General features: G+C 44.1%; 2 protein-coding genes and 1 long non-coding RNA gene across 3 annotated transcripts in view; 2 read left to right on the forward strand and 1 right to left on the reverse strand.

The window, feature by feature from the left end:
* The first annotated feature begins 3,252 nt into the window (after nt 1-3,252).
* Nucleotides 3,253-4,245, forward strand: LOC310855527. Its single transcript, XR_014569002.1, has 2 exons — nt 3,253-3,610; nt 3,650-4,245. It is a non-coding gene; the product is annotated as an uncharacterized lncRNA (long non-coding RNA).
* A 1,290-nt stretch (nt 4,246-5,535) lies between these two features.
* LOC310856041 (uncharacterized protein) overlaps nt 5,536-19,733 on the forward strand; it is a gene marked incomplete at its 3' end in the record, with an annotated part of 240,942 nt that continues 226,744 nt past the window's right edge. Inside the window, exon 1 of the mRNA XM_083761259.1 lies at nt 5,536-6,276. The remainder of the gene's footprint in view (nt 6,277-19,733) is intronic.
* Nucleotides 6,795-15,260, reverse strand: LOC310855292 (ras-related protein O-RAL-like). The gene is made up of 6 exons (XM_083760239.1): nt 15,245-15,260; nt 15,069-15,189; nt 14,246-14,386; nt 11,122-11,330; nt 9,531-9,708; nt 6,795-7,410 (listed from the first exon to the last, which is right to left on the reverse strand). Exons 3-6 carry the CDS (start codon nt 14,357-14,359, stop codon nt 7,306-7,308), a joined length of 606 nt encoding a protein of 201 aa, XP_083616365.1. The 5' UTR covers nt 14,360-14,386; nt 15,069-15,189; nt 15,245-15,260; the 3' UTR covers nt 6,795-7,305.

Consider the following 19,733-nt stretch of genomic DNA (forward strand, 5'->3'; position numbering starts at 1 on the left):
TGTATATATATATATATATATATATATCCACCTGATACAAGTGCATGCTGCAGGGCGGCAATGGAGCGACTCGACCGAGCACAGCAGTCCATAGAGGTACGGTGCATGTAACGTTATAAACTAATTATAATAATAACTTTGTGTGTTTACATTGACTGCTTTTTATGTGGTCCTCTTTGAGCCAAGGGTGGCCATGCTAACGACGTTAGCGTGATGCTAACGCAGCTCACACAGTGAGCCTATATGTGGCATCAATATACCATTGTCTGACTTGTCAATTCAAACGTTTTTAATGTGACAAGTTGTGGTGTGTTGGTGATCACACGGGACTGATTGTTAGATCAACCTGGGATTTTATTAGCCCTAAGTTGTGTGCTATGTGTCCATCCATGCTAACATAGCCTTATTGTTAGATCAACCATATGCTAGCCTAATAATAGCCTATTTTAATTGATTTAGTCACATTCAAGTAGTGATGGTAAGTATAGTGTTGACATAGCAAACAAAGCCCTGGTAGGTAGTACATGCCAGCTATATGTTGGGATTTGGGTGCAACTCCCAGGAGGGCTGTCAAATGCTGTCTCACTGCTGTCCACTGTCCAGTTGTATGTTTACAGAAAATGTTCAATTCATTGTCACGCTGTCCAGTTCAGATCAGCTCATCTGAAACCCACAAATGTTTTCTTGTAGACACACAACTGTCCTACGACCAGATAGCTCTGGGATTACACCTTTAGGCACATGGTTGCTTTATTCTGCAACATGTTTACATCTTTTTTACACATTGTGCAGTGTGCACTTAATGAATTAACCACGTAGGCCCTATTAACCCATATAGACCTGAGCTCGATTCTACAAATGTCTTCTGAATCCTGACAGTTTTTTGAAAAACCTCATGTTTCTAACGTTCTATGTCAGTGGTTCTCAAACATTTTCATGTCAAGGACCCACAAATATATATGTAATTGGCCGCCCCCATCTGAAATGACATCTGAAGACAAATTAAACCATTATGGGTCCATTTGGTCTCAAGAGTACAATAATTGTTAAATCGGCATTAACTTAATTTACAGAATTGGAGACGGTACAATTCTGTTTGATCAACTCCCGTTGTCTCTTATGGTGCCAACATCAATATTGCTGTAATTCATCAGTACAGCAATTGTGGACAATCGTATCGGTCGACATTTTCTGTCTTGAGTCTGCAAGGCTAAATCTCATCCAATGGTGAATAAATGGTTGGTTATCAAATTTGTTTCTGTGTATGTTATTTTAGACTCCTGTTTCTTGCACATCATAAAGTGATTTGCAACTTGTACTATGGCTGCTACAGTATATTGTTGCTGTCCGGTGGAAACCTTGTACCGGTATGTCCCAAATTCATTCAAGCGCATAACAGAATTCAAACGCATTCATTTAAACACAAAGTGACATGTAGTGAGCTTGCAGATCTCTTATTTTCACTATTGTGTAACAGTCTTGTATGATTTATGGCATTTTCTGAAAGAACATGACAAGTTAAAATATGAATATACATGGTTTCTGCCTGACAATATGCTGCTATAAGCATTTTTGTGCTATGCCTACACACATTTCTGCACACTAGTTGTTGTGACTACTATTGAGGTGCTTTACAAAGGCTGCCATATTGTTCCTTGCACATAATGCAGGCCTATAAATACTCAAACTTTGAACATAACGAAACAAATGTCAGTATTGGCGTTCTCACAGTTGTGTCAGTGAAGCTGTAGTACAACACAGGTGTGTTTAGGTCTTTGACTCTAAAGTTGTCAACAGTTTGAGTGAATTTGTTCACTTGATGTAAGAATTTGAGTGCAGAGGTCATCTCCATGCTGGCTTGTGTTGGACTTGCAAATTAGGAGAGGGGAGGGAGAAAGAGAGGAGAGCTAATAGGTGAGGGGAGGGAGAAAGAGAGGAGAGCTAATAGGTGAGGGGAGGGAGAAAGAGAGGAGAGCTAATAGGAGAGGGGAGGGAGAAAGAGAGGAGAGCTAATAGGAGAGGGGAGGGAGAAAGAGAGGAGAGCTAATAGGTGAGGGGAGGGAGAAAGAGAGGAGAGCTAATAGGAGAGGGGAGGGAGAAAGAGAGGAGAGCTAATAGGAGAGGGGAGGGAGAAAGAGAGGAGAGCTAATAGGTGAGGGGAGGGAGAAAGAGAGGAGAGCTAATAGGAGAGGGGAGGGAGAAAGAGAGGAGAGCTAATAGGAGAGGGGAGGGAGAAAGAGAGGAGAGCTAATAGGAGAGGGGAGGGAGAAAGAGAGGAGAGCTAATAGGTGAGGGGAGGGAGAAAGAGAGGAGAGCTAATAGGTGAGGGGAGGGAGAAAGAGAGGAGAGCTAATAGGAGAGGGGAGGGAGAAAGAGAGGAGAGCTAATAGGTGAGGGGAGGGAGTAAGAGAGGAGAGCTAATAGGAGAGGGGCATAGAGTTATATATCTATAGAGAAGACACCCGAGTTCTCCTCCCATCCACTTGCATTAAGTTGCTCAAAAGCGCATGAGGCGGATTCACTCCTCCTTCCTGGTAGAAACAGAGTGCATTCTGGGACGGATTGCAATGGTGAGTGGCCCCAAACACATGAACGCGCTGCCGTTGAACGCGCACGAGCGTCGTCCGTCGTGAACGTGTACAATGTTAGTCAACGGACAGCGCGTTCATGTGTTTGGGCCAGGCTGCAATACCTTCATTCGGCCACTATGTCCATTTCGCCTCAAGATTTCCTCTGGGTGCCTTCTCTATTCATATACATACTCTAAGTGGCCTACCTACCGTCCTTCTCATTCATCAGTAGGCAGCCAGTGCCATCTAGTGGTCAAAACTCTCATTCGTTTATGCACAAACAATCCAAATTCAAAAGCCCAGCCACACTTGGCAAATAACCACAGGGTTGATTTTATCACAATGTGTGCGTGTGTAATAATGATATCACAATGTGTGCGTGTGTAATAATGATATTATCACAATGTGTGCGTGTGTAATAATATTATCACAATGTTTATTTAATACACTACCTTTACAAATCTAATTATATTTATATATTTAATGCACTCCCTTTACAAATCTAATTATATTTATATATTCAATGCACTCCCTTTACAAATCTAATTATATTTATATATTTAATACACTCCCTTTACAAATCTAATTATATTTATATATTCAATACACTCCCTTTACAAATCTAATTATATTTAATACACTCCCTTTACAAATCTAATTATATTTATATATTCAATACACTCCCTTTACAAATCTAATTATATTTATATATTCAATACACTCCCTTTACAAATCTAATTATATTTATATATTTAATATACTCCCTTTACAAATCTAAGTACAACAAGCCATGTGTGTGTGCGCCATCTGTGAAAATGCAAGCATTCACGACAAAAACACAGAAGCACAACTCTATTCATATAACAGGAATGTGCGATTCATTTTTATAGTTTTAAGGCAGTGAGTGGTGAAGTTTCATACAGTCATTTTTTTACAAACATGGTTCTTTCTATGAAATCAACCCCTTGAGTCCCTATTCTGGGGGTCAACATTCAGCCACAATGCCTCCCTCAGGCTCTGAGCTTGTAGATCAGCTATAGGTTCAGCGAACAGGCTCTGAGCTTGTAGATCAGCTATAGGTTCAGCGAACAGGCCCTCAGGCTCTGAGCTTGTAGATCAGCTATAGGTTCAGCGAACAGGCCCTCAGGCTCTGAGCTTGTAGATCAGCTATAGGTTCAGCGAACAGGTTCCGCGTAGAGGGGAGAAAAGGAGGGGCCCTGAGCGGCTCCGCAGGTCAACTAAGAATCATTGTGGTTTAATCAATTTTGGGCGGGAACCCCTTTTGGTGTTGGCTATTGAAAAATAGCAGATCTACAAGCTCATAGCGCGTAAGGGTGGTTAAATGCGTCTTAAGTATATTTCACCAGTGAAAAGTACTAAGAGCTTGTGACTAAATAACTACAATGGAAAGGTAACAGTTTCACAACATTTCCTCCCGACGGTGACGAGAAGTATTATTAAGGTTCTTTCAAACGGGGAGCGAGGAACGCGTGGACCAATCACAGCTCTGCTCCAGAGCGGCGCCACAACGCGTGGACCAATCACAGCTCTGCTCCAGAGCGGCGCCACAACGCGTGGACCAATCACAGCTCTGCTCCAGAGCGGCGCCACAACGCGTGGACCAATCACAGCTCTGCTCCAGAGCGGCGACACAACGCAAAAAAATAAAAAGAAGCTTAGCAGAATCCATGCAGGTCTGGTGAGTTCGTCGCGGGCGTGTGCACGAAACGAGCACGCACACGCACACAATATGCACACAATTGACTTCTCCGCGCGTACAGGAAAAAGCAAAAAAACGCAGTTCTCATTGAAAATGAAGTATAGGCGCCTTAAATCACTGCTCGTTTGAAAACACCTTTAGACGCATTAAGGGCCCTTAATGCTATGTATGATTATGGAACATCTTTCATTATACACTCTATATTATTATTACAACAATATTAGACCTAAACATGGTCAGGGTAGATTTCTCATCAATACAATACGATAAATATTGCACAACGTGAGCAAAAAGTACAATCCTGGGTCGAACCAATTCTATGCAGAATTACAACTCAATACGACACATTTTATCTTCAACCTTTTCTTTGAAATTTAAACACCGGCAACTAATACAAAAATAAAACACCAGTACATTCACAGTCAAATACTTGAACTCTGAAGAGTGTAGTAATGGAACCAAATGAACCCTGATGGGTCCAATTTTGGTTAAATTAACACCAACAAAGAGTGGACAGATGTTCACTCACACTTCACTTTTCACTTTTACAGCTTTACACTTTTTGGTTTACAATAAATACTTTTGTTTCGTCCAAAAATCCATCTCTTAAATCTGCGGTTCCCAAAGTGGGTCCTTGGGGGAGTTCCAGGGGGTCCCCAGCTAAATGATAGTTAGGAACCAAATGGACCGTTATGGGTCTGTAACTCTGAGAGTGTACAAATGGAACCAAATGGACCCATTAGGGTCCATTTGTACACTCTCTAATTGTGCAAAGCAACTCGACACATCAAATTTGTACACTCTCAGAGTTAAATTAACATTGATTTTACAATATAAATTGGGGGTCCCAGGGAGAGAAATCCCATTAAACGGGGGTCCGTAGACTAATGCATGTCAAACTGGGGGTCCGTAGACTAATGCATGTCAAACTGGGGGTCCGTAGACTAATGCATGTCAAACTGGGAGTCCTTGACATTAAACGGGTTGCGAATAAAATCTCTTATGGGGGTCCCTGGCATATCTTTTAAATAATCTTCTCTTATGGGGGAGTCCGGGATATCTTTTAAATAATCTTCTTATGGGGGTCCCTGGCATATCTTTTAAATAATCTTCTCTTATGGGGGTCCCTGGCATATCTTTTCAAATGGGGGTCTGCGGGAAAAAATTGTGTCAATTTGAGGACATGAATAAGTTTGGGAACCACTGTTTTATACATAATATATGTATAAAACAGTGGTTCCCAAACTTATTCATGTCCTCAATATAATAATATTATTATGAAGTACAGATTGTGCTTAAAGCAGTGCCATTGTAGCACTGAACTGTATACGGCAACATAGAAAGGTGAAATAGTTTGACTCAACACAGTGATTGGCATAATATGCATTATGTATATAATAATATATGGTATACATTATATAATTATAATATAATATGTGACCAGATTTGACTGAGAGCCTGCTGCCATCGCGCAAACTCCAGCTTTTCACCAATGGAGAAAAGCTTTTTTCTTTTTTCTTTTAGAGTTAATAGCACAGGCAGACTCTTCACATACTAGAGCATGTTTGAAATAAGTGTCAGAGCTGAAATAGACGTAAATATGAAATAAATGCTTAAACATGTAGCTAGGTGTAATGCTAGAGACCACAGAAGACATGTAAATATGAAATAAATGCCTAAACATGTAGCTAGGTGTAATGTTAGAGACCACAGAAGACATGTAAATATGAAATAAATGCTTAAACATGTAGCTAGGTGTAATGTTAGAGACCACAGAAGACATGTAAATATGAAATAAATGCTTAAACATGTAGCTAGGTGTAATGTTAGAGACCACAGAAGACATGTAGATATGAAATAAATGCTTAAACATGTAGCTAGGTGTAATGTTAGAGACCACAGAAGTGAACCTTTCAAGCCTGTTTTCTCAACTCGCTGTTTCTCTGCCAGACATTACTCTATAAGCCATATCTCCAAAACTGGTGGGTCAAACTGAACAACCAATGTCAATTTGAAGCTATGATTCCCTGCTTTCACATGACATGACAAAACGAAAAATTTAAAAAATCCAATGGCAGTCCCTCAGTCAAATGTAGTCACATCTTAGGAATCACATGTGACATGTTTCCATTTCCTTATTATAAACCACCGGTGACAACATAGGGCTGGGCAATTAAAGAACCAAAATGATACAGATATTTAGAAGCAATAACCAACTTAATCTAGTAGGTTAATCAAATAACCGGGAAGCTGTTTTTTTTTCTCTCTCTCCCCAACAAATTGAGTCGTTGTATACAAGGGTGGCTATTTTCGATTCAATCAACGACTTTGTTCAGCTGTGTTGCAACCATAATATTTACAGTATAGAGCGTCGCAGCCCCCCCCCCCCCCCCCCCCCCTCGAGAGACCCGGAAAAGAAATCCCCGTTCATTTTCATCATAGACTTTTATTTAAAGACGTTTACGCCGGACAAAGACAACTCTTTATTTAAAGACGTTTACGCCGCGGACAAAGACAACTCTTGTCGTGACAAATCATGACAACAAACACATTTTTTCGGGCTGAACAAATAATTAGAAAGAAGTTGAAAACAGCAGGTTACAACACTTTTTTTGTTGTTTTTCAAGAGTTGGCTTCGTACGACACTGATAAAAAGGTCTTTAAATAAATACGTTTTGAAATGTCTATGAGGGAAAAATGCATTGGGAACTATTTCCTGGGCCTGGCGTCGTCGCTCTATAGGCCGTGTAAAACAAGTATAAAATAATCCTTCGTCTAATGTTTGAAATAAATTGTGATATATATTGATTTGACGTCGTATCGCTTTTTTCCCTTTTTCCTTTCATGAATCACCCGTGAAATGTTCCCACGGCTCAGAGGGAGGGTTTTAACTCACGCAGGTCCCACGGCTCAGAGGGAGGGTTTTAACTCACGCAGGTCCCACGGCTCAGAGGGAGGGTTTTCTGGGGGCTTTGGCACATTGTATTAAGCTTCTCTGAGTGCCACTAGAGGGGGTTAGAGGACGCAGCACCTCCTCGGCTTCTTGCCACTGGAGCCGTTCTTCTCTTTGCTCTCCAACAGTTTCTTTTTACGAACGTCACGCATGAGATCAAAGAACACCTGGGAGAGAGACATAGAGACACACAGAGAGAGAGAGAGAGAGAGAGACAGAGAGAGACAGAGAGAAAGGAGGGAGAGAGATAATTTGATGCCACATCTCTTTTCAACTTGTGACAGCTGATGCTTGTACTGTGAAGGCAAAAGTTTCCAAACGTCTCATCCTCCTCCACGTGCTGAAAATAGCTGATCTACCAGCTCACAGCGCGTTGCGGAGGCAAAACGTTGTGAGCTTGCACATCAGCTATTTTTTAGCACGCTGATGCAACGGGTCGTACGGCGAAAAGTAAGACAGGCTTCCCTTTTGTTTTTAGCCGAGGCGACGTACACAGTCAACACAGAGTCAGACACACATGGCTATTGGCTCCTCGATGCAAAATACGACTTTACGATAATAAGGGACAGTAGGTCCCTTATTATGATGATGTTGTTCTGCAGCAGCACCCGCTCGCCGCTTAGCTCTGGTCCATAGCCCTAATGCTAGGGTAGAATTAGCATTAGGGCTATGGACCAGAGCTACTCGCCGCTATGCCTGTCCATGCTCCTCCAGGCGCTGGAACAAGCCACTCGTGCTGCCGTCTCCCACAGGGACGACCCTCCACTATGTCGGAACTAAAACCTGTCCCCGTAAAGAGTCTGTGCCTGTGAGAGACCGCAACACGACGAGCGCCCCGACCTTAGAGGTCCCAATAATACTCTATGGTCCCGACCGGCTGCAGCACCCGGAAAACAAACACAAGCTCAGCGCGGCGTGTGCAAAGCATGGCGTGTGCAAAGCATGGCGTGTGCAAAGCATGGCGTGTGCATCCCCTTTTTTTATATATATATTTTTTATCCCACGATTTTGTAACCCATTTTTCACCCCTGTGTCAATCATCTAATGTGATCCTGGGCTCTACACACCCTCCACCAACCTAGTCCCCATATATGGGGGACAAGGGGAGACCAACCTAGTCCCCATATATGGGGGACAAGGGGAGACCAACCTAGTCCCCATATATGGGGAACAAGGGGAGACCAACCTAGTCCCCATATATGGGGGACAAGGGGAGACCAACCTAGTCCCCATATATGGGGGACAAGGGGAGACCAACCTAGTCCCCATATATGGGGACAAGGGGAGACCAACCTAGTCCCCATATATGGGGGACAAGGGGAGAGCAACGGACTTGAACTCATGCTTCCTTCATGCCATGAAGTGTCCAAGTTCATGCCATGAGTGTCCAAGTTGCTCCTTTACACCTGACAGGGGGGAGTTTCCCTGGTTGGACGTAAACCTGACAGGGGGGAGTTTCCCTGGTTGGACGTAAACCTGACAGGGGGGAGTTTCCCTGGTTGGACGTAGCGTGTGGAAGGAACACGTTATCACATCCCCTTTTTACAGTAGCTTTGCTCCATATCTGAAACGGAGAAGCCGAACCATTTCCAGAAGACAGACATTGTCTTGCCTATTTTAACCAACTAAATCCTCGTTCCTGTCGCTCCCCGTGGCAGTCATGCTCCGCAGTGGGAGGAGCCTGCAGCCTGCAGGCGAGTGCCAGAGAGATTTACCTTAAATGCCCTAGTTAACCCATTCTGAACGGGCACCCATTTTGGTGTCAGCATCATGTTATGCTTTAGCTATTTAAAAATAGCAGATCTACAAGCTCATATCGCGCCACCGAGTGGCGCGATACGAGCTTGTAGGTCTGCTATTTTTGAAAAATCGAAGAGCGACTGACATTTTTAGAATCTGATCTCAGATCAGAATGGGTTCATCAGACCAGTGTGTGTCCGGCGAAAACCACGTATGAATCTGATCTCAGGTCAGAATGGGTTAAAGGGAAAAAACGATTTTCATTTTCATTTTCATCGTCCAAATCCCCAAAAATCGCGATTAATCGTGCAGCCTAGCGGGAACCCCTTTTGGTGTTTTAACTAATCATTGTGTTATACTTTAGCTATTGAAAAATAGCAGATCTACAAGCTTGTAGGTCTGCTATTTTTCTGAAAAATCGTGAAAATGCGGCATACATTTATTCTTTCAGAAGACTTTTTTTTATTCATTTTTTTTACGTCAGGCCTAAATGGGTTAAACTAAAGGTCGCTGTACCATAGGGTTTAGGGTTAGGGTTTAGGGTTACCTTGTCCACGTTGGCGCGCGTCTTGGCTGACGTCTCCACGTACTGGACGCCCCATTCGCCGGATCGGCTCGTCACCTCGTCGGCCGACACCTGGCGCCGATCCTCCAGGTCCGATTTGTTCCCCACGAGCAGGAGAGGAATTCCCTCCTCCTCCCCCTTCACACGCAGGATCTGCTCCCTGAGACGCACACACACACACACACACACACACACACACACACACACACACACACACACACACACACACACACACACACACACAGACAAAAGGAATTATACCACAGGTCGTGTGGAAGCAATCTGATTGGTTGAAACAGCATTCTAGCCGTGGTTCAAACCAGCACCATTCCACACCTAATCAAAACAAAGAATTCAGCTGCTCTGTTCTCCCAGAGAGCAGCAGACTGGGTGGCTAGGCTAGCTAGTTTCTGTTCTCCCAGAGAGCAGCAGACTGGGTGGCTAGGCTAGCTAGTTTCTGTTCTCCCAGAAAGCAGCAGACTGGGTGGCTACTGGCTAGCTAGTTTCTTGGGACATTTGTGGTCGTATAGTGGCTACTAGGCATGTGAATCTCAGCACTGAGGCCGATTCGATGGGCATCTCTACTAAATGTCTTCGATGTGCATTTCATTTTATATAGTTATAAAGTGGTTATATTCATGTAGAAAACAGAAGAAGAAATGATTATTATAACTAAAGCTAGCAAAATAAACTAGAATTAAAAACAGTACAGCAGTGCATCCCGTGGATGCAGAGGTCGTTGTTTTATCGCGTCCCTTAACTATAATTAAGCAATAAGCCACGAGAGGTCTGCGCCTCGAGTCTGCCTACGCCCCCAGCCAGTGTAAAATACCCGGTGAGCTGGGGCCTCGAGTGGCTTATTGCTTTTCTAAAACGGTTACAAACGTATAGCAATATTAACCTAATAAAACTATTGAATTCACAAAAGTAGCTACGCTTTGCTATTTACCATTTCTAAAACCATTTACCATCTCGATGCACTGCCAGCGATACGATACTTTAGCGATACATGGAATCTCCTGGCGATGCGATTCACCCCTCTTCCTGATACGATGCGATTTGATGGCGATTCAATTCTGGACATTGCGATACGATATCGTATCGTACGATATCGTATCGTATCGCATCGCTATTGAAAAATAGCAGATCTACAAGCTCATAGCGCGCCACCGAGTGGCGCGCTACGAACATGCCCGCTAACAGGCTGTAGGTGAATTCATTCGCTGTGATGTTTGGGTTTGGGTCACAAAGACCTTCATCAGTTACGCCTATGAAGAACAAACTCATTGTACCCATTTAGTACAATGAGACGTCGAAATAAAATAAAACGTTCTGAAAGAATATATATTCAAACATTTGTGCTGCATTTTTACGATTTTTCAAAAATAACAGACCTTGTAGCTCTGCTATTTTTCAATAGCTAAAGCATAAGGTAAAGCTGGGCCGTGGCTCAGCGGTCCAGTCTGGCAGCGTGCCGCGGGTTCGACTCCCGATCCCGACGGCCTTTACTGCATGTCACCACCCCCATCTCCTACTGTCTGTCCCTCCATAAAAAAACATTTAACAAAAATACCTGAACTCCAGGGTGGCGCTGAAGCTCTCCTGCTCCGTGATGGAGAACACCAGCAGGAAGCCCTCCCCGCTGCGGAAGTAGTTGTCCCGGATGGCGGCGTAGTCCTCCTGGCCCGCCGTGTCCAGGATGTCGATCTGGACCTCCTCCCCGTCCAGAACCACCTTCTTCCTGTAGCTGTCCGCCTTGGTGGGCTCGTAGTCCTCCACGAACTGGACCCCCGGGGGGAGGAGGGGGAGGGAGGGGGGGAGAGAGAGAGAGAGAGACGTGGACACAGAGATTAAAATAGGGTGCATTTTGCATCCCAAAACACAGTTTCTAAAACGGGTAGTCCCAATACTTGTGTAAGTGTAAGCACCGCCCGGCTCATATGACTGTGAATGTGTGGCTCCAGGCAGCCCCGTAAAGACATCAAGCGCTATTCTCCCGTCACATAGCCTACTTGCCGAGCACAACAAGGAAGTGATGTGGCTCGCTCTGGTGGCGCAAAGCGTAGCTACTTTTGAGAATTCAATAGTTTTATTAGGTTAACCCATTCTGACCTGAGATCAAATTCATACGAGGTTTTCCACTGGACACACACTGGTCTGAGTAATATTGCTATACGTTTGTAACCGTTTTAGAAAAGCAATAGAGCAACGAAGTCCTGACGTAACTCGCTCATCCCGACCATTCCCCTGGTTCGCGGAAGTAATTTCTCTATGGAGAATAACATGGGGTGATCTTAATATCGTCTACTATAAGCGTTGTGGTCCAAAAATAAAGCGTTATTGTCAGGGAGGTGTCTCTGTATCGTTTGCAACAGTCAGTCACTCATATATGATACAGTCTGCTTCTAGCGAAAATCTAACTAATTCAGCAGCAGTAACATTAGCGTTTTCTCTCAGTCAGTTGATTCTTCATATCCATATGAGTGAAGCGGCCGGGGTGACATGTTTATTTTTCAAACACAGTTGTTATATGAGGCGATCTAAAATCGCCTCAATGGGGATTTCAATGCAACTAAACAAATACATGAACCTGGGGACTGACGCCCTCTACTGAAAGTGACGTCAGACTTCGGTGCTCTATAAGCCACTCGAGGCCCCAGCTCACCGGGTATTTTACACTGGCTGGGGGTGTAGGCAGACTCGAGGCGCAGACCTCTCGTGGCTTATTGCTTAATTATAGTTAAGGGACGCGATAAAACAACGACCTCTGCATCCACGGGATGCACTGCTGTACTGTTTTTAATTCTAGTTTATTTTGCTAGCTTTAGTTATAATAATCATTTCTTCTTCTGTTTTCTACATGAATATAACCACTTTATAACTATATAAAATGAAATGGGAGTTAAATGCTGCAATTTGTAAAAATGGCAAAAATATGACTCCTAACGTGGTTGAAGTGGGACTCATAAAAAGACCATCCCTGCATCCTGGGACTCCGCCGTGTCCGCCGTGTCCAGGATGTCGATCTGGACCTCCTCCCCGTCCAGAACCACCTTCTTCCTGTAGCTGTCCGCCTTGGTGGGCTCGTAGTCCTCCACGAACTGGACCCCCGGGGGGAGGAGGGGGAGGGAGGGGGGGAGAGAGAGAGAGAGAGACGTGGACACAGAGATTAAAATAGGGTGCATTTTGCATCCCAAAACACAGTTTCTAAAACGGGTAGTCCCAATACTTGTGTAAGTGTAAGCACCGCCCGGCTCATATGACTGTGAATGTGTGGCTCCAGGCAGCCCCGTAAAGACATCAAGCGCTATTCTCCCGTCACATAGCCTACTTGCCGAGCACAACAAGGAAGTGATGTGGCTCGCTCTGGTGGCGCAAAGCGTAGCTACTTTTGAGAATTCAATAGTTTTATTAGGTTAACCCATTCTGACCTGAGATCAAATTCATACGAGGTTTTCCACTGGACACACACTGGTCTGAGTAATATTGCTATACGTTTGTAACCGTTTTAGAAAAGCAATAGAGCAACGAAGTCCTGACGTAACTCGCTCATCCCGACCATTCCCCTGGTTCGCGGAAGTAATTTCTCTATGGAGAATAACATGGGGTGATCTTAATATCGTCTACTATAAGCGTTGTGGTCCAAAAATAAAGCGTTATTGTCAGGGAGGTGTCTCTGTATCGTTTGCAACAGTCAGTCACTCATATATGATACAGTCTGCTTCTAGCGAAAATCTAACTAATTCAGCAGCAGTAACATTAGCGTTTTCTCTCAGTCAGTTGATTCTTCATATCCATATGAGTGAAGCGGCCGGGGTGACATGTTTATTTTTCAAACACAGTTGTTATATGAGGCGATCTAAAATCGCCTCAATGGGGATTTCAATGCAACTAAACAAATACATGAACCTGGGGACTGACGCCCTCTACTGAAAGTGACGTCAGACTTCGGTGCTCTATAAGCCACTCGAGGCCCCAGCTCACCGGGTATTTTACACTGGCTGGGGGTGTAGGCAGACTCGAGGCGCAGACCTCTCGTGGCTTATTGCTTAATTATAGTTAAGGGACGCGATAAAACAACGACCTCTGCATCCACGGGATGCACTGCTGTACTGTTTTTAATTCTAGTTTATTTTGCTAGCTTTAGTTATAATAATCATTTCTTCTTCTGTTTTCTACATGAATATAACCACTTTATAACTATATAAAATGAAATGGGAGTTAAATGCTGCAATTTGTAAAAATGGCAAAAATATGACTCCTAACGTGGTTGAAGTGGGACTCATAAAAAGACCATCCCTGCATCCTGGGACTCATTTCTAAAAAGACCATCCCTGCATCCTGGGACTCATTTCTAAAAAGACCATCCCTGCATCCTGGGACTCATTTCTAAAAGACCACCCCTGCATCCTGGGACTCATTTCTAAAAGACCATCCCTGCATCCTGGGACTCATTTCTAAAAGACCATCCCCCCATACAGATAATTCTGGGGGTCCTTGACATGAAAATGTTTGAGAACGATTGTCACAGAAACACAGGATTTTCAGAAAACCGTCAGGATTTAGAAGACATTTAGTAGAATGGTCCTCAGGTCTAAAGTGTGTTGTTGATCCATGATGTAACTCACCTCATCGTACATGAACTGCAGGGTGAGTGCAGACTTCCCCACACCTCACCTCACCATGATGGAACTCACCTCATGGTACATGAATTGCAGGGTGAGTGCAGACTTCCCCACACCTCCGCTGCCCACCATGATCACCTTGTGGAGAACCAGAGAGCTCTGGTTCTTGTTCTTCCCGGAGGCCATGTTGTTTCTGCTGCTCTGAGAAAATACCTTTAAAAAGTAACACATCAACAGAACAGTAAGTTCTGACACAGTTTCACAGTTTCCATGAATTAACAGAAAAATAACAAGAATCTGCACAAGGTGTGTTTGATTTTAGCCTACCTTACAATAAGGGCTTTAAGCAACTAGTGGACTATTCAACTAGTCGACTAGTAAATCCACTGTAAATCCACTACCTTGTTGGTACTAAATAAGAAAAAAATGCAAATATATTTTTTGTAGGCCTCAAGATCAGGTAGATTATAGTTATAGTCACCAATCTACACAGTTTTTAAATGTACAAATATATATATATTTTTACATAATAGGTAGTTAAACAACTAGTCAACTAGCAAACTAAACAACTTGTCAACTAGTAAAAATTACTAGAAGTGAATGCCCTACCTTACAGCCCCCCCCCCTCTCTGCTCTGTGAAAGTCAAAGCAAAGAGACAAATAGACTGACTCTCATACATGATCCTCCAAAAATATATAATACAAATACAAATACAAAAAGGAAAAAACTGCCTTGTTGACTTTCTTTTTTTTGCTAGTTTTACTTTAAAAAGTAACAAATCAACAGAACAGTATATTCTATTAGTGGACAGGCGGTTCTGAGCAGGAGACAGTTTCCATGAATTAACAGAAAAAGAACAAGAATCTGCACAGGGTGCGTTTGATTTTAGCCTACCTTACAGCCCTCCCTCGGTATCTCCTCTGTGTACTGTCAGCCCCTCTGCCTCGGCCCAGCAGGTATCTCCTCTCCTCTCCTCTCCTCTCCTCTCCTCTCCTCTCCTCTCCTCTCCTCTCCTCTCCTCTCCTCTCCTCTCCTCTCCTCTCCTCTCCTCTCCAACACTTGACGAGGACGACAAGAGCCTTTGGAATCTAGGAGGAGGAAACGCACAAACACACGCCACGGAAATGAGGATTAGTGTGGCTGACATTTTGATGGATGTAATAATAATATAATATCCAACTTTAGTGTAATGGCAACTGTAACCTCATCCAGCCACGGATTGTGATACCTGATCTAACTAGAGAACAGATGACAGTGAAGTGTCAATTTAAGCCCATTTTAATAATCAGGGCTGCACATAAGCCAGTGCGCCAGTGCGCATGTGTCGTCAAAATTAAAAATGCGCTGTCAATCAAGCGCCGGGAAGCGCTTCTGCGTACCAACAGCTGGGGCCGACCAGAATGATTATTATGGCCAGAATACTAGTAAATTCTGTGGCGAGAGCATTTCCCACCGACTGCCACTCAAAGTGGTATGACGCTTGTTGCTAGCGCCGTAGCCCTGTTTCAAACTGTTTTCAGTCAGCCCACGTGATGTACTGTACCACCCATATTAATTTTGGGGCGTGTCATTGGACCTTTAACATTAACATTGTGGGAGAGAGCAAGGCAGTGAGAGAGAGAGAGAGAGAGAGAGAGAGAGAGGGCCAAGAGTGGCGGGGGGTTGACTGACGCCTGACGTTCAGTTGGAGCGTGGAGGCCCCCCTGAGGGTGGAGCACAGCGTTACTTAATTAGCAGGTCGTTAACTCACCTGTAGCACAGCGTTAATTAGCAGGTCGTTAACTCACCTGTAGCACAGCGTTAATTAGCAGCAGGTCGTTAACTCACCTGTAGCACAGCGTTAATTAGCAGCAGGTCGTTAACTCACCTGTAGCACAGCGTTAATTAGCAGCAGGTCGTTAACTCACCTGTAGCACAGCGTTAATTAGCAGCAGGTCGTTAACTCACCTGTAGCACAGCGTTAATTAGCAGCAGGTCGTCGGTAGGCTTCCACCTGCCCAGGTCTTTAGTGACCTGTAACGGCTGTTTGCTCTTCTTCATTCTCTTGCTGATTGGGGGCGGAGTCACCACCATGGCTAGGGTTAGCCCTAACCCTAGGGGCGGGGTCAGACCCGTGCTAGATTTGGTCACCTGACAGGAAGAGCATGATGAAGGTGGATAATAATTAACCCATTTTGGGCAGGAACCCCTTTTGATATTAGCATTATGTTATGCTTTAGCTATTGAAAAATAGCAGAACTTCAAGCTCAAGCTTGTAGGTCTGCTATTTTTGAAAAATCGAAGAACGACTGACATAGAAACATAGCTTTTTCAGAAAACTGTCAGGATGTAGAAGACATTTTTAGAATCTGATCTCAGGCCTAAAAGGCATAGAACTCAACTTTGCCCTGCGTGTACAAAAACAAAACAAAAGCATAAATAGTTTTAGATTCACTGAGTTCTGTGATTAGTTTGACCTACTCCAAGGTAGGCGGGGCATGCCAAGACGTATAAGTTGACCCGAGGCTTCTTATTGGTCTGTGGTGCAGGTTAGGGTTAGACATCGTATCAATGCGCACCGCACAGCTACTGCTGTTGTCCTGAGACGTCCCCTTATCGTTCACTAAACTCACCACACACACACAGCTACTGCTGTTGTCCTGAGACGTCCCCTTATCGTTCACTAAACTCACCCCACACACACACAGCTACTGCTGTTGTCCTGAGACGTCCCCTTATCGTTCACTAAACTCACCCCACACAGCTACTGCTGTTGTCCTGAGACGTCCCCTTATCATTCACTAAACTCACCCCACACACACACAGCTACTGCTGTTGTCCTGAGACGTCCCCTTATCGTTCACTAAACTCACCACACACACACACAGCTACTGCTGTTGTCCTGCAACGTCCCCTTATCGTTCACTAAACTCACCCCACACACACAGCTACTGCTGTTGTCCTGAGACGTCCCCTTATCATTCACTGAACTCACCCCACACACACAGCTACTGCTGTTGTCCTGCAACGTCCCCTTATCGTTCACTAAACTCCCCCCACACACACACAGCTACTGCTGTTGTCCTGTGACGTCCCCTTATCGTTCACTAAACTCCCCCCACACACACAGCTACTGCTGTTGTCCTGTGACGTCCCCTTATCATTCACTAAACTCCCCCCACACACACAGCTACTGCTGTTGTCCTGTGACGTCCCCTTATCATTCACTAAACTCACCCCACACACACAGCTACTGCTGTTGTCCTGAGACGTCCCCTTATCATTCACTAAACTCACCCCACACACACACAGCTACTGCTGTTGTCCTTGGCTCTAACCTCCCCTGAGCAGCCGATTGGCTCGTACCTTTTGTTTGGACGAGAGGTCACCGCCCCCAGAGCAGCGGATTGGCTGATCGATGACGGGCGGTCCTTTCACTCTGCTGGAGGACTTGACCAGGCTGCTCTCCACTAGGCTGATTGACCTGGGGAACAATGACAGCTGTCAATCATCACTACTGTACAACTAGGTTGATTGACCTGGGGAACAATGACAGCTGTCAATCATCACTACTGTACAACTAGGCTGATTGACCTGGGGAACAATGACAGCTGTCAATCACCACTACTGTACAACTAGGTTGATTGACCTGGGGAACAATGACAGCTGTCAATCACCACTACTGTACAACTAGGCTGATTGACCTGGGGAACAATGACAGCTGTCAATCACCACTACTGTACAACTAGGCTGATTGACCTGGGGAACAATGACAGCTGTCAATCACCACTACTGTACAACTAGGTTGATTGACCTGGGGAACAATGACAGCTGTCAATCACCACTACTGTACAACTAGGTTGATGGACCTGGGGAACAATGACAGCTGTCAATCACCACTACTGTACAACTAGGCTGATGGACCTGGGGAACAATGACAGCTGTCAATCATCACTACTGTACAACTAGGTTCCATAACACCTCAACAGTGCCACAGGCTGATCACCTCCATGCCACGCCCCTATTGATGAAATGATTTGTTCAAAAGTAGCCCAGACCACATATTAACTGCATACATTAACCCATTTAGGCCTGACCTCGAAATTTAAAGAAATTATTCTAAATCCTCCAGTTTTCTGAAATAAATAATTTCACGATTTTTCAAAAATAGCAGACCTACAAGCTCATAGCGCGCCACTCGGTGGCGCGCTATGAGCTTGTAGATCTGCTATTTTTCATAGCTAAAGCATAACATAATGTTTAAAACACCAAAAGACCAAAGACCAAAAATCATCATAGATTAAAACAAAAAAATGTTTTAAATACTAATTGAGAAGGGTTAGAAGAAAGTTTCATTTTTTTTTAAATTATATTATGGAAGAAAATTAACTTTTACACAATATTCTAATTCATTGAGATGGACCTGTAGGTACGAGATGATTGAGTGTTGTTATTGTTTATTGTCATAGGAAATAATGGCAGAGAGCCAACCTGGAGGAACTCCTGCGTTTGGGAACGACTCCTCCTCCTCCTCCGCAGAACGCCTGTCCCGACGTCCTCTTCACCTCCTTTATCACCAGCGAATCCTCATCCTCCGAGCGGCTCTGAGCCCCGCCCACCGATGCACCTGCCTGCATCTAGACAATGTGATAGGCAGAGAGAAATGTCAGTCATATCGGCCCCGTGTCCCCTAGGGTAGGTACCCTCACAAAAAACATGCAGTAATCATGGTCACTAAACTGCCTCCCCCTGGCCAGCCGGGGCGCCTGATGGAGGGGAAAGGAACTGGTTGGAATAACGTGTTCCTTCCACGCAGGTGTAAAGGAGCAACTTGGACACTCAGGCATGAAGGAAGCATGAGGTCAGTCCGTTGCCATATATATAAATTATATATTGGTATCGGAATGGTCTCACAATTATACAGATTATTGAATCGGTTTTCACAAGCCAAAAATAAATACATTTCATTTGTGTACTCCTCTCATTCAGTTGTGAAAACAGACACTTGGAAAAGAGAATAGGCTATTTATTGATTGATTGATTGAATACTTTATCAACAGGCTTTGAACCAATAAGCCCCTATAGGGCCTATAGGCTTCTTTCCATTGTGGTCCTCTGTATAATATCAGAATGGGTCAGAATCGGTATGGGCAGGTATGACCCTGCAGTCTGCAGATGATCGGAGATCGGATATCGGTCATAATTTCATAATCGTGACCCCTAATAGAAATAGCACTGATGAAGGTCTGAGGACCGAAACGTTTGCTTTTTAATTGCAACATGAGCACAGAGCACCATGAGCACAGAGCATGGTAAAATAAAATAAAATACATTTTTCTAAGTCTCAGTCTAAGGAGTTTTACTTCTTTTTCTATACGGCGAGTGAGTCTTTTCCTGTCAAAGTTTCCCTTATGTTTTTGAGACCACCGCTACCGTAGTTAAGTTTGAAGAAAAGAAAAAAAAAAGGACGAAGAAAGGCGCAACAGTTTTCTCAGTGCTTCCCTAATAGAAATAGAAATGCCATGAAATGGGGGTCCGTAGACTAATTCATGTCAAACTGGGGGTCCTTGAAATTAAACG

This window comes from Protomyctophum parallelum, assembly GCF_964188405.1.
Source record: "Protomyctophum parallelum genome assembly, chromosome: 3".
Taxonomy (NCBI): Eukaryota; Metazoa; Chordata; class Actinopteri; order Myctophiformes; family Myctophidae; genus Protomyctophum; species Protomyctophum parallelum.